The 15,754-nt window shown below is 41.0% G+C and overlaps 1 protein-coding gene across 1 annotated transcript; it reads left to right on the plus strand.

Moving 5' to 3' along the window:
• Positions 1-13,282: 13,282 nt before the first annotated feature.
• LOC131232316 (uncharacterized) lies at positions 13,283-13,789 on the plus strand. Its single transcript, XM_058228553.1, has 2 exons — positions 13,283-13,514; positions 13,662-13,789. Exons 1-2 carry the CDS (start codon positions 13,283-13,285, stop codon positions 13,787-13,789), a joined length of 360 nt encoding a protein of 119 aa, XP_058084536.1.
• The last annotated feature ends 1,965 nt before the right edge of the window (positions 13,790-15,754 follow it).

A 15,754-nucleotide genomic window follows, 5' to 3' on the forward strand; every position in this document is an offset into this window, starting at 1 on the left:
TGGTGAAATGTATGCACAATCTCTAACCATAAACCTTCAATATTCAACTAGACCCAAATTCCTTTCCTAACTTAGGCATCGAAGGGTCCCCTATAGGAGACGGAGTCTTCCTTGTCTATCCTTTATGCAGGTTCGCTGGCACAAGGAGGTCTAATCAGATTTTTGCATCAACAACAACAACAACAACAACAACAATAATAATAATAATAATAACCCTTACTTGTGTTACCTAGTGATTTTTCACTCTTGCCCATCCACAGCATTGCCAACTACCGACAGTATGTAACATCCTTCCCCATAATCGCGTGGGCTCAATAATGAATGGGTCACGTGATGGACTCGATCTTGGATACATGTGAAGTTGATTGCCCTTGATCATTCCTCAAGGAGGTAGATTGTCCAAATTCAATGGTCAGAAATGCTCATCGAGTGGACGGCTAGGTTCATTTGATTATTGTGAGTTTTTGGGTATGACTTCTACACAGTAGGAGTCACAACTTCCACGTTCTGGATTAGTACATGCTAACTGCGTTTCCCTGCTGCTACTCAAATGGTCCACCGCGTAATGTGAAATTTCGATTAGACAATATCATCATGGTATTTTCAATATCTCCGCAATCTTTCAGTATATATACTTTTTTTTTTCCATTTTAGAGGCTAAAATAATTAGTTGGTTGATATTCTTTGCCTATATTCTGTAGCGATAGATTGACCACCGACAATCCTTCTGAGCGAAAGATAGTCCACGCGGATTAGGTGAGGGAGGTATCAGCTTAGAGGGTGAGGCCCTGACTGTGAGGCCCACCTCAACATATGTGTTGTATATCAAGGCTGTCCATCTATATTTTCAGCTCATTTTTGGTCATATGCCAAAAAATGAGGCAGATCCAAATCTCAGGTGGACCACACCCACAGGAAAACAGTGGTGATTGAACGTCCACCATTAAAAACTTTCCAGGGTACACTGTAATGTTTATTTCCCATCCACCTTGTTGATTAGGGTGTCACAGACTTGGATGAAGGGAATACACAAATAAAAGCTTGATCCAAAACTTTTGAGGGCTCCAAGATCAAGAATTCAATCCCTACTGCATGGTCTACATGAGATTTGGATCTACCTCATCTCATTTCAGGACATGCCCTAAAATGATATATAGAACACATACGTGGAAGTGGCTACTTTGAGATGGACCCACGGTAAGGCCCTCACCTGCTAAATTGATCTGATGGTTTACCCACTGAGCTCTGACTCTTGCCTAACCTAATCCACAAGCAAAATGATTGATTGACGTTTTCATTCTATAAATTCACTTACATATCATTTTGGCAATTATTATATTTCAAATTTCAAATTGTTTGTTCATTTTTAAATATTTAGTTTGAACAAGACTTCTTTTATAATACTGCATGCAGAGGACTCATTAAGATTGGAAAATCTCTTGAGAAGTTTTGGCACAGAAATTGCCGAGGAGGAGATTTGTCACTGTGATCCACCATGCCCTGTTAGAGAAGAGCTGACAGCTAGCCGATCCTTCATTGGATTTGGTCCAGTTTTGAACAAAAGGCCTGGCCTTAAGACTAGGTCCCATTCAAAATTTCGAGTTTGGTTGGCCTGGCCTTGCCCAGCCCAATGCAACTGCATAGAAAAAGCTTGCTGGGATTTTCAGTTCTGCTAAGTGAGGCCAGTGATCAGTTGCTGAATTCAAGCCACCAACCTTGGGCAGTTTTTCAGTTGAATGTGGACCTTACTTGCATGTCTCTTCAGTTCTGAAGCAATCGCTACAGCATCCGTCTCCATGGATATGCCTGGAGCATTATATGGCTCAAGCTCTGTAGTACCCATCGTGAAAAATGTGTTTTCTTCAGGCATCTTTCATTTTTGTCATTTTATTTTAGAATATGAACCCAAAAATCAAGTAAATTAAAAGCTCATGTAAACATTATTGGAAATAGAGAAAGATAACGACTACATGGTTGAAACCTTTTTAGGGCCCACCATGATGTTTTTTTTAAAAATTAATTAATTAATTATTTATTTATTTATTTATTTATTTTATTATTATTATTATTATTATTATAGAAAAATAGCTTATCATTAGGTAAGAATCTTAATTCTTTTCACAAGTTAACTTCCGACAGGCCCACCGAAAAAAGGATGTGGGCCCACCTATAGTAAAACAGCTAGAAATTTTAAAAAAAAAAAAAAAAAAAAAAAAAGAAAAAAAAGAAAAAAAAAGAAATTAGCCTTCCCACAGGTTGCCTAGGCCAGCTCGATCTAGGAATAATAAACCAGGATGTCTCCCAGCGATGGAAGAGGCAGTTCACTTGGCCATCACAAACAACCAAGCGGAAGCCATCTGCAACTGAGTTAGCCTCTCTATAAGGGAGGGCGATGTAAAAAGGATGTTTTCTTGGCCCACCGTGATGTTTACTTGCGCCCTAACCAACACGGAAGGTTGTTCATTGATACATAAGAACCTGGTAATTAGATATAAGTGGCATGGTTTGGAATGCAAGTCAAATCAAACCGTACAAATAATAACTTCTTGTTTGATCGGACAGATTCGTACTGACCCCTGCCCCACCCGACATGATGTGATCGGATTTTTTTAGATGTCAGACTACCGTAAGAAACCAAGTCCACTCAACGCATGTGCGAGGGTTTTTCGTCGAGTGGTGCTCATCACTCGTCCATTACGAAAGTTGTGCCTGTACCATCGGGAGTACAAGCAGAGGCAGTACCTAATCCCATCTATTTGGATGTGTCAAAATTAAGATTTTATTGGACAGTAAAAAATGACGATATCCATCAGACCTATTTCAAAACAAAGAATTAAATGTTAATTGCTCAGCCAATCACATTTTAGGACCATGACTAAGAAACAGCGGGATAAACAGTTTGGTCTGCTTAACTTTCATCCACACATATCACATGGCGCAATTTTCTAATGTAGCCGTATCAAGCGTTATTGGCCGATTGAGTAACATAGCTTCCTTTTATTTTCTAACTTTTACCCTACCATGCCTCCACTCATGGAACTGGAATCCTTCCAAGTGCAGTACAGATAGCGAGTTGAATTACAATCAGGCGCATCCATGATATGCTGTCAAGCAATCCTATGCATTAATTGCCTCTCTCTTTTTCTTTTTTATTCCTTTTTTTTTTTTTATCCGAATTTTCATTTCATGTATAAAGATTATACAACATCTGAACTATTTCGGACCTCCCAAGACAGTTACCAGGGAGGCCTATCATAAAAGGAAGCTGAGTAGGAAAAGAGAGACCCTGGAAGAGGGCCTGGATCAGGCATTCCTAATGGAACCCAGCCTTGTCTTATCTAGAACCACCAGCCCGTGGATCAGAGCTGGAAGGTGGGCAAGTTGGGCATAAAAGGAAGAAACTTGGCTCTTGCTACCCAACTTAGCTAGCCCATTTGCTGGAGCGCTACCTTCTCTTAGCACATGACGAAACAAGATCTGCCCCTGTGATTGGGGCCTAGAATTCTATTGTACCAATTCCTTTAAACCCAGGAAGGCCTGGATTTCCCATTGCGGAGGTCTACTACCAATCTGGAATCAGACTTCACAATAATCTTAGTCAGCCCCTGGTTCAAGCAGTAGATCAGCCCATCCCACACAGCTCTCAGTTTTGCTTGATTGTTGGTACCCACTCATACCTTACTGAAAAAACAAAAACAAAGGAACCATCTTCTGATCTGTAGATGCAACATCCTGAAATTTTCATAGCCAGAGTTTATACTCGTGCCCGAGAAAACCTAATGTTAATAATGTATCAACTGGATGCTCTGAAATCTCACCCTATTTTTTTTTCGTTTGGTTTACATCTAAATACATTCATGAAAGTAACATTCACAAAAATAAAAACAACTGTATTGATTATATTTCATCAGAGTAAAAAGAATAATCAAAAGCCTTCACAATGGAAGTTTATTGCATTCATCGAGTTCGCAGCAAAAGTATAAATCTAATTAAATAATCTAACTTTGAATTCTTTCATCGTAGTCTTCTACAGGAAGCGGGCCCTCTAAGTCTTTAAACTTGTACATCACCTGTATAATTTGTATGGTTGGGAGATGGTCAATGCCTTACTCATAGTAAAGGTTATCCTTTAAAATTAATAATAACTCAAGAGATTCATAACGGGTAAAGTAAGGGGTCTGATACGTCCCGTGCTCTACTATCACGAGGGTATCAGCATGCACAAATAACCTACATGATATGCACTCTTAGCGAAATGTGTGGGGCCCATCATACATAGTGATCATCACAATGTGGAATATGATTTATAAATAACCGGCTCGACCCGCACTCTCACTATACAGATATTCACCAACATGGCCAACGCTACCGTAGATTTATGAGAACTCCCCAAGGCACATGACACATGGTCTGGGTGAATTACATGCAACGATTTGTTCATGGAGCGACTATTTGCGACATCCAATCCCGAAGTGATGTGACACTGCATTTGAAATTACACACATCGATTTATTCACCACTACCCGAAGGCTCAAGGACTTACGTGCCCCAAGAGGATCTCTACCCAGAGCGCATTACGTCCATAATAGAATATTTGAATAACTAGTTATGATACATCTTACACATTACTTGCACTTATCGAGAATATAAACTGAATCATAATGAATATAACTGAATCTAAATCATAAAGAATATCAACTAAATTATGGAGGTTCTGGAATGGCAAAACACATGCCCAAGCTGTAAAGATTGACGGCATGAGGCCAAAATAATAAAGAGAAGAGCGAATAAGGTCAACTCAACACAAGTGGCAATGGCCAATCATACTCATAGAAGAGTGACAAGGGTCAACTCTATAATAAGGAGAGTGGCAGTGGCCAACTCAAATAAAGAGACGAGTGGTAGGCCCAACTCAATAAGTTGATAAGGCAGGGGCAAGTCTTGTATCCATGACCTCACATAAATTCAGAGAAATCCCTTATAATTGACATGATGTCATAATCCTTGTAGGGTCAATAATTGTAATGATAATAACTGAATTAATTAATAGGATATTCCCATAAAAATATAAAAAAGGAAGGTGTAGTAATTCGCATCATTAAAGATATGAAAAGGTAAGATACTTCACATCGTAAAAGGCACGAAAGAGGCTATAATTGATGGTGAAACATGTAATGGCATGGAAGATTCAAAGTGATATGTAAAAGGCTAGATAAAGTACATTTAAAGGCAATATCATATTCATGAAGGCACGCATAAAAGAAACATGAATTTAACGGCTTAAGTTAATGTAAGCTCAAAGGATAAAACCCTCTCCTCTTAAGTCAAATTGTTTTCTAAGATTTCAACATTGAAATTTCTCCACCAACGGGCGGAAGTAGGCTCTCAGGGCTCTCCCCTTAAATATCGGGATGCCTAAGTAGGAAAACGAGGCCGACCCCCTAGAAAAAACCCAGAGTTCTTTAGACCTCTCTGACCCTGGACGGGGATTAGGAAGTTGAAATGATGAAGAAACTCTTATTGCAATTGATTTTCTGCCCAGGCGCTGACTGGTATGCCTTCAAGAATTCTGCAATTTTCTTCAACGTCGACCTTCCCCCGTTCACTAGAAGTAAAGTGTCATCAACGAAATGCTAGTGAGAGATGGGCTAGCAAGCTCTGCGAATAGCATAGGGAAGACAGGCCCCACTCCTAAAGAGGTGCTAGAAACCTCTGCTCAGGACCTCTGATGCAAGGATAAAAAGGCTCGAGGAGATTGGATTTCCTTGGCAAAGGCCCCTAGACAATTTGAAAACACCGCGGGACTCCCCATTGATTAGAACTGAGAACCAGGAGTTCGCCCATCACTTTTCTACCAAATTTATCCATCAAGCATCAAAACCGAACTTAGAGAGGATTGCTTTAAGGAACTGTTAAGGGTCAAATATTGCATATTAGATCCTAGTTATTACCTGAATTTACGAACATGATACTGTTTAACAGCCTATTTTAATTGTGTTTGTGTTGGAAGGTGAATTTAGGAGCCTATACTGAAAAAAGGTAATAAATGCATGGATTTAATGCTCAATAATTACGAAGGCAAGGGATAGACCCCAGGCGACCGAGGTCATTGAATGTACATATCAAAGATCCGAGAAAATCAAGTCATTCACGTTAAAGAGGCCTGAAAATCGTTAAGAATACAAGATCACAGGGTTCCCACCATCCATTCAGCTCAAAACTTTATATATGGCCTGAGGACTATAAATTAACCGTACACGTCAAATTTCAACCATTAAATCCTGGTCCAACGAACAGATCAGCCACCAAATCTCTGATTTAGGGCCCGCCTGATATCAGGATATGCTTTGAATTTGGTCTCAACCCATCAATTTAGATAGGAAGGTAGATGGACGAAGAGAATTTCTTATAAACATCATGATGGGACCCACTGGAGGGTGTGCTTGTGCATAGCACACGTACACACTCCGTGCACCAAAACAGGGAGACGAGTCAACAGACGCTGACCCATCCCTTCTCCTCTCTCACGTAGGAAACCTCCAACGGCCGCACAAGGCTGGTCGGTCTTGACTAATGGGCCCCATATGCTCCAAAGGGGGGCATAACCATCGCCATGGTGGCCTTTTGGTCCTTTGCATACGTACACACGTGAATCGTCAGAAAACGCAGGATGGACGGCGAATTGATTTTATAGAGTGAAGCGCACCAAAACCCGATAAAAACTACTCTTTTTTTACTAGTTTTTCACCAGAAATCTAATGGACGGGGTGGATTTCCCCGAAAACATCACTATGGGGCCCACCAAGCATCTTAGCGCACCCCCTGCGTAAGTCTTACGCATGCTCGACGTCTGGTTCTCCATGGGCTGTTGTATGAGCTTAGACACGATCGTTTCAACGATCTGGACCACCCAAAAGGTCAAGAAGGTGCCCATGACTCTCACCATGGAGTCAGATTCCAGTTTCATGATGATTTCCCGCGCCAAAACGCTTCCAAACACGAGCTGTTTGCGTTTTTCTCACGCACAGGCATTGTTGTTGCGTAAACAAGGTCGGTGACCGACCTAGCTTCTATCCCAGCCTATAAAAGGGAAAGAGAGGGTGTTAAGGAGGTATCCAGGGCAGCCATGGAGGCTTGGACTTGGAGGAAGAGAGAGAAACAAAGAGAGCGTGAACGGCTTCACCATCTGAAAAAGTTTTCTTCCTTTCTTCTAGTTTTTTTTTTTTTTAAATTCTTTCTTACTTTTTAATAGTTTTTAGATGATCATGTCCTTGATTATCTAAACCTCTTAGCTAGGGCTAAGAGGTGAAGCTTGTAGCGTGATAGGGTGTTCCTATGATTTTTATATTCATGTCTACGTTGAGCCAACTTTTATTCTAGTTTGATTTTAAGAAATGCTTTCAGTTTTTAATGGTTTGCTATGACTTAAATTACAATGGATCTGCAATAACTTTGAGCATATTCTTTGCATTAGTATGATTACGAAATTAGGAACCCTATTGTTCACCATCGTCTCCTGGGCATGGTTGGATGATGGAACCCTTCCTAATGTTTATAATCATCTTAGTTTGTTGCGGATTAGTTACATTTTGTTGTTTGTCATCATCTCATGGGCATGGCCTTGTGATGGAATCCATTCTAATTCACATCCTTCTCATCTCTCGAAAACTAGATCAAAAGAAGTTCAGATTTGGTTTTTAATGATATATCTTCCAACTGGATAAAGATAGGACTCTGAATCCAATTGTGCTTATGAATCAAGCATAGATCTCCCTGATCTCTACAAGTGGATCCTTGGAATCCCTAGTTGGGAACCTTTGAATTTACAAATTTTAGTTAGAGTGTTTCATCATTATCCTCTTAATTCTCCCTGATTTAGATTACATCTTTACCTAGTTCTAGTTCAAGTTATTCTTCAAGGACTTACGTGCCCCAAGAGGGTCTCTACCCAGAGCGCATTACGTCCATAATAGAATATTTGAATAACTAGTTATGATACATCTTACACATTACTTGCACTTATCGAGAATATAAACTGAATCATAATGAATATAACTGAATCTAAATCATAAAGAATATCAACTAAATTATGGAGGTTCTGGAATGGCAAAACACATGCCCAAGCTGTAAAGATTGACGGCATGAGGCCAAAATAATAAAGAGAAGAGCGAATAAGGTCAACTCAACACAAGTGGCAATGGCCAATCATACTCATAGAAGAGTGACAAGGGTCAACTCTATAATAAGGAGAGTGGCAGTGGCTAACTCAAATAAAGAGACGAGTGGTAGGGCCAACTCAATAAGTTGATAAAGCAGGGGTAAGTCTTGTATCCATGACCTCACATAAATTCAGAGAAATCCCTTATAATTGACATGATGTCATAATCCTTGTAGGGTCAATAATTGTAATGATAATAACTGAATTAATTAATAGGATATTCCCATAAAAATATAAAAAAGGAAGGTGTAGTAATTCGCATCATTAAAGATATGAAAAGGTAAGATACTTCACATCGTAAAAGGCACGAAAGAGGCTATAATTGATGGTGAAACATGTAATGGCATGGAAGATTCAAAGTGATATGTAAAAGGCCAGATAAAGTACATTTAAAGGCAATATCATATTCATGAAGGCACGCATAAAAGAAAGATGAATTTAACGGCTTAAGTTAATGTAAGCTCAAAGGATAAAACCCTCTCCTCTTAAGTCAAATTGTTTTCTAAGATTTCAACATTGAAATTTCTCCACCAACGGGCGGAAGTAGGCTCTCAGGGCTCTCCCCTTGAATATCGGGATGCCTAAGTAGGAAAACGAGGCCGACCCCCTAGAAAAAACCCAGAGTTCTTTAGACCTCTCTGACCCTGGACGGGGATTAGGAAGTTGAAATGATGAAGAAACTCTTATTGCAATTGATTTTCTGCCCAGGCGCTGACTGGTATGCCTTCAAGAATTCTGCAATTTTCTTCAACGTCGACCTTCCCCCGTTCACTAGAAGTAAAGTGTTATCAACGAAATGCTAGTGAGAGATGGGCTAGCAAGCTCTGCGAATAGCATAGGGAAGACAGGCCCCACTCCTAAAGAGGTGCTAGAAACCTCTGCTCAGGACCTCTGATGCAAGGATAAAAAGGCTCGAGGAGATTGGATTTCCTTGGCAAAGGCCCCTAGACAATTTGAAAACACCGCGGGACTCCCCATTGATTAGAACTGAGAACCAGGAGTTCGCCCATCACTTTTCTACCAAATTTATCCATCAAGCATCAAAACCGAACTTAGAGAGGATTGCTTTAAGGAACTGTTAAGGGTCAAATATTGCATATTAGATCCTAGTTATTACCTGAATTTACGAACATGATACTGTTTAACAGCCTATTTTAATTGTGTTTGTGTTGGAAGGTGAATTTAGGAGCCTAGACTGAAAAAAGGTAATAAATGCATGGATTTAATGCTCAATAATTACGAAGGCAAGGGATAGACCCCAGGCGACCGAGGTCATTGAATGTACATATCAAAGATCCGAGAAAATCAAGTCATTCACGTTAAAGAGGCCTGAAAATCGTTAAGAATACAAGATCACAGGGTTCCCACCATCCATTCAGCTCAAAACTTTATATATGGCCTGAGGACTATAAATTAACCGTACACGTCAAATTTCAACCATTAAATCCTGGTCCAACGAACAGATCAGCCACCAAATCTCTGATTTAGGGCCCGCCTGATATCAGGATATGCTTTGAATTTGGTCTCAACCCATCAATTTAGATAGGAAGGTAGATGGACGAAGAGAATTTCTTATAAACATCATGATGGGACCCACTGGAGGGTGTGCTTGTGCATAGCACACGTACACACTCCGTGCACTAAAACAGGGAGACGGGTCAACAGACGCTGACCCATCCCTTCTCCTCTCTCACGTAGGAAACCTCCAACGGCCGCACAAGGCTGGTCGGTCTTGACTAATGGGCCCCATATGCTCCAAAGGGGGGCATAACCATCGCCATGGTGGCCTTTTGGTCCTTTGCATACGTACACACGTGAATCGTCAGAAAACGCAGGATGGACGGCGAATTGATTTTATAGAGTGAAGCGCACCAAAACCCGATAAAAACTACTCTTTTTTTACTAGTTTTTCACCAGAAATCTAATGGACGGGGTGGATTTCCCCGAAAACATCACTATGGGGCCCACCAAGCATCTTAGCGCACCCCCTGCGTAAGTCTTACGCATGCTCGACGTCTGGTTCTCCATGGGCTGTTGTATGAGCTTAGACACGATCGTTTCAACGATCTGGACCACCCAAAAGGTCAAGAAGGTGCCCATGACTCTCACCATGGAGTCAGATTCCAGTTTCATGATGATTTCCCGCGCCAAAACGCTTCCAAACACGAGCTGTTTGCGTTTTTCTCATGCACAGGCATTGTTGTTGCGTAAACAAGGTCGGTGACCGACCTAGCTTCTATCCCAGCCTATAAAAGGGAAAGAGAGGGTGTTAAGGAGGTATCCAGGGCAGCCATGGAGGCTTGGACTTGGAGGAAGAGAGAGAAACAAAGAGAGCGTGAACGGCTTCACCATCTGAAAAAGTTTTCTTCCTTTCTTCTAGTTTTTTTTTTTAAAATTCTTTCTTACTTTTTAATAGTTTTTAGATGATCATGTCCTTGATTATCTAAACCTCTTAGCTAGGGCTAAGAGGTGAAGCTTGTAGCGTGATAGGGTGTTCCTATGATTTTTATATTCATGTCTACGTTGAGCCAACTTTTATTCTAGTTTGATTTTAAGAAATGCTTTCAGTTTTTAATGGTTTGCTATGACTTAAATTACAATGGATCTGCAATAACTTTGAGCATATTCTTTGCATTAGTATGATTACGAAATTAGGAACCCTATTGTTCACCATCGTCTCCTGGGCATGGTTGGATGATGGAACCCTTCCTAATGTTTATAATCATCTTAGTTTGTTGCGGATTAGTTACATTTTGTTGTTTGTCATCATCTCATGGGCATGGCCTTGTGATGGAATCCATTCTAATTCACATCCTTCTCATCTCTCGAAAACTAGATCAAAAGAAGTTCAGATTTGGTTTTTAATGATATATCTTCCAACTGGATAAAGATAGGACTCTGAATCCAATTGTGCTTATGAATCAAGCATAGATCTCCCTGATCTCTACAAGTAGATCCTTGGAATCCCTAGTTGGGAACCTTTGAATTTACAAATTTTAGTTAGAGTGTTTCATCATTATCCTCTTAATTCTCCCTGATTTAGATTACATCTTTACCTAGTTCTAGTTCAAGTTATTCTTAGATTACGTACAAGGTTCAGTCCCTGTGGATTCGACCTCGGTCTTACTAAGATTATTACTACATCACAACCCTATACTTGGGGTGTGAATAGGAACTCCTAGTCCAGATGATCATAAGCTTTCTCCATATCCAGCTTCATAAGAATATTGCCCCCTCTTACTTTTTTGTCGATGTCCCTAAAAAGCTCCTGAGTGAGAGCACGGTTTTCCGCTATGGCCTTGCCAAACGCACCTTGCTCAAGGACGATGATGTTGGGAAGAATCCTGATAAGCCTGTCAGCAATCAGTTTGGAAATTTTTTTATAAATACAACTAATTGGCTGGAAATTTAAAATTTTCTTGAGGCCCACAGCTTTAGGGATGAGACAAATCAGTGTGATCGAGAACACCCTCATCAGATAACCTCCTCTGAAGAAGGTGACTGCTGCTTGGAAGATATCATGGCCAATTGTCTCCCAACAGCCCTGGAAAAAGGCTCCAGTAAAACCATTCAGGCCTAAGGCCCCATCAAGCGAGAGGGCTTTGACCGCGAAGTGGACCTCCTCGATGGATGGCTCTCGCAACAACTCCCTGTTGATCTCAGTAAAGGTTGATCTCAGTAAAGATAGTTGTGGGGATGGAGTCAAGGATCCCCTCAACCACTGGAGATTGCTCCACTGATATCATCTCACAAAAAAAAAAAAAAAAAAAAAACCTCCACTACAGCCTGATGGAGGCTTGGTCCGCAGCCACATTTCCATTTGGCAGCTCAATATCCTGGATGAAAGCTCTCCTAGCTCTGTCAAATGCCAATTTATGGAAAAAACTGATGTTATGGTCGCCCTCTTTCAACCAGTTACACTTGAATTTCTTCTTCCAGAAAATTTCCTCGTATAGCTCTAGCCCAGCCAGTTTCACCTTAGCCTCCTCTAAAGACTTCCGGTTTTCCTGGGATGCAGATATAAGCGTAGCATCTTCAACACGAGCTAACTCCATATCTTCCTGCTTAATGTTGTGGAAAATGTTTCCAAAAATATCTTTGTTCCCGGCTTTTAAGGAGCCTTTCACATTCCTTAGCTTACTATATATGCAGGGTGAAGAGAGGATCCTCGACGACATCGGACTTCCAGGTCGTCTTAATCAGTTCCTGAAAAGAGGCATGGCCCAGCGACATTCTCTGAAATCTGAAGGGCTTTGGGAAAGAAGAAGTAGATGCCTGATAGGAGATGAGGAGGGGAGCGTGGTCGGAGTTGAGTCTAATCAAGTGTTTAACTTTTAATGCAGGGAACAACCCCGTCCAAGTACTGTTGCAGCAAACTCTATCTAACCTCGCCCAACCGCTTTGATTATTGCACCATGTAAAGATATTATCAGCAAAACCTGCATTCGAAAGACCCGCCTTTTCTAGGCCATCATTGAACTCTGCTACACTTCTAGAGTCAATAGGACCTAGACCTCTACACTCGGAAGAGGCTTGAACTGTGTTGAAATCACTTGCAACTAGCCAAGGTAAAGAAGACCCAGCTGCCAAACCTGAGAGTTGGTCCCATACCCTGCAGTGCACTTTACAGAACTTGGCATAAACAAAGGATATGAGATACCTAGTTGGGTTGCCATGAACTGAAACCAAGCAGGAAATCATTTGAGAGGATGTTGAATCATAGCTTGACTTGCCTAGGTTTGTAGAGGGCTTAATCATGCTCATTTATTGGATCAGTGCAATCATTTCATTATCAGCTTCGTCATATTTTCACCATGGATACTAAAATTGAGTCTAATACAAGGTTAAAGGGGCCACACCATTACGAATTGATTAAAATCATGTCTAGAATTCTAAGTTTGCATGGCCTGGTCAGATGAGTATTAGAATACTACGAGTTCTGATAAAGCTATTTTCATGCACAATTTAAACAATTTTCGTGGTGTGCTTCCCATCTCAACCATTTCTCAACTTGTAACCCATCGGAGTATTACATCAGCCTGATTTTGGGGCCCGGTACAAACAATGTACGGTGCACCTGATGTACGGGTCGTATCACATCACCCAGATGGTTTTTCTGGTGGTTTCTACATGTCTTGTTGGGATGTTATAAAGAATGACATCCTTCAAGCTGCTATTGAATTCTTCCAGGCAGGCAATATTCACAGATCATTCTGCTGCACTTCAATCTTCCTTATTCCCAAGAAGCCATATGCATCCGGTTTCACTAACTACAAGCCCATAAGTCTTTGCAACTGTATCTAGAAGATATTTTTCAAGATCATCACCTCTAGATTGTCTCACATTCTTCCTGCTATTATTTTCAATGAGCAAATTACATTTACGAAGGACAGATCTATAGCGGAAAGCATATCTATAGCTTCAAAGATGGCTTTCAATATAGATAGGAAAATGGTTGGGGGCAATATCATACTCAAGTTGGATATGGAAAAGGCCTATGATAAGATGGAATGGTGTTTCATCAAAGACACTCTCCTAGCATTTGATTCAGCTCAGTATGGATTCATCTAGCAAAACAATGTTGGGAGGGCTACCGGTTCTCTACGCTCGTCAATGGAAGATCGTTCGGCTTCTTCCAATCTTTTAGGGGCCTCTGCCAAGGAGATCCCCTTTCCTCGGCCTTATTCATTATTGTAATGGAGGTCTTAAGTAGAGGGCTCACCCACCTTTTCCTCTCTGGAACATGCCTCCCCTACAAAGTCCCCAGGAACAATAGCTCCATTTCCCATCTTCTGTTTGCTGATGACACGATTAAATTTATAAATGACAGAATTTCTTCGATTCGTTCCCTCCCTGCTGTCATCCACTCCTATGAGACAGGTTCGAGGTAGAGGGTTAATGTGTCAAAAAGCTACTTCATCTTCCCCAAGAAGGCCCCATATGGAACAGCGACACAAAAAACTCTTCTAACTGGCTTCTAGTAATCTAACTTTCCCCTAACTTACCTAGGAGCTCCGTTAGTGAAAGGGAAAGTCTGTTATCAGCATATCCTTCCTCTCATACACAATATTGAGCATCGGATAGCGGGATGGAAGGCCAAGCTCCTAAATCAAGCTGCCAAGTTGGTGCTTATTAATCATGTTCTTGGTGGTATCCCTGTGCATATCCTCTCGGCCCTTAGCGTTCCGAGTAAGGCATTTAAACAGATCGAGAAGATGCTAGCCTCTTTCTTTTGGGGTACCTCTGAACATGGTAATCGTCGACATTGTGTTAGTTGGAAGAATCTATATAATCCTCTTAGTGAAGGTGGTCTAGGCATTAGAAGATTGGCATATATCATGAAAGCTTTTCGCTACAAAATGGTATGGAGGCTTCTGCAAGGGACATCTCTATGGGCCAAGCATTTCCACTCAAAGTACTTTTCTAAATTCTATAGTGGTAGGAGCCTCTCCAACATTGGTGGCTCTAGTATATGGATTCAAGTCAGAGTGATCTTCGATGTTGTGAGTAATTCGAACAACCATTCCTCTTGGAACATTTGGTACCTTTTAGGATCGGTTCAGCAACTCGTCCAGTCCCTTAATATCAAATTTGCACATACTCTAAGAGAAGGGAACTCGGTGGCAGACAGTCTTGCAAAACAAGCTAGCGTAGGTGCTCCCAACTCTTTTTTCCTCAAGCCAAATGACCTCCCGCAGCCCACTAGACGCTCGATGCTTCTAGATAAAGCTAATCTTAGCCAGATTAGGCTCTCTAGACCCAAAACTGGGATCGAATTTAGCATACGAGTCCAACTCAGATTCTTTCCAAGATTTCCTCCGAAACCTTACGACACCCTTCCACCAAACAACAATCGATCTTGACCATTTATTTACAATTCCGGTTTCATGACTTGCGGGTCATGCAATGGTAAAGTTGGGTTCTTTTAAACGACTAACCCACCCAGTAAAGCGTTATAGTGCTTCAATTGGTGGGTCCCACAAGATATATTGTGGGACCCATCTAATTAAATCATCTAGTGTGATCAGATTGGAGAAACAACCCTAAAATCAAGATCCACCATTCAAGCTCGGGTCATCTTCTCCGCTTGACCCATCAACGGCAGCTTTATAAGAAGACCCTATCTTACGATTAAAAAAACATGGCTGTTATTCAACATTTAAGAATCACACAAGATTCATTAAGGGTCGAGAGTCCACAAGCCAGAACTGTAAACTGCATAAACACTACGCACAAAGCCATTGAGTCGAAGATTCTCGAAACATCCCAATTATAAATCCTATAAAAGGAAACCCTGAGAACATTAAAAACGTAGCATAAAATAGATAAAAAATCATGAGGAGAGAGAGAGAGAGAGAGAATGTAGAGAGCATGAGAGAAATTGTATTGAGTGTTATTCACCGAGTCGAACTGAGTTAGGTCAGGTCAAGGTTCAGAACACTGCAGTCGTGCCGTTATTCCCTGAGTCGAACTGAGTCAACTCAGTGAGTAGACTGAACTCACATGCTAAGCCAGGTTGTAATTGAAACGTTGCAC

The sequence above is a fragment of the Magnolia sinica genome, chromosome 18 (genome assembly GCF_029962835.1).
Source record: "Magnolia sinica isolate HGM2019 chromosome 18, MsV1, whole genome shotgun sequence".
Classification (NCBI taxonomy): domain Eukaryota; kingdom Viridiplantae; phylum Streptophyta; class Magnoliopsida; order Magnoliales; family Magnoliaceae; genus Magnolia; species Magnolia sinica.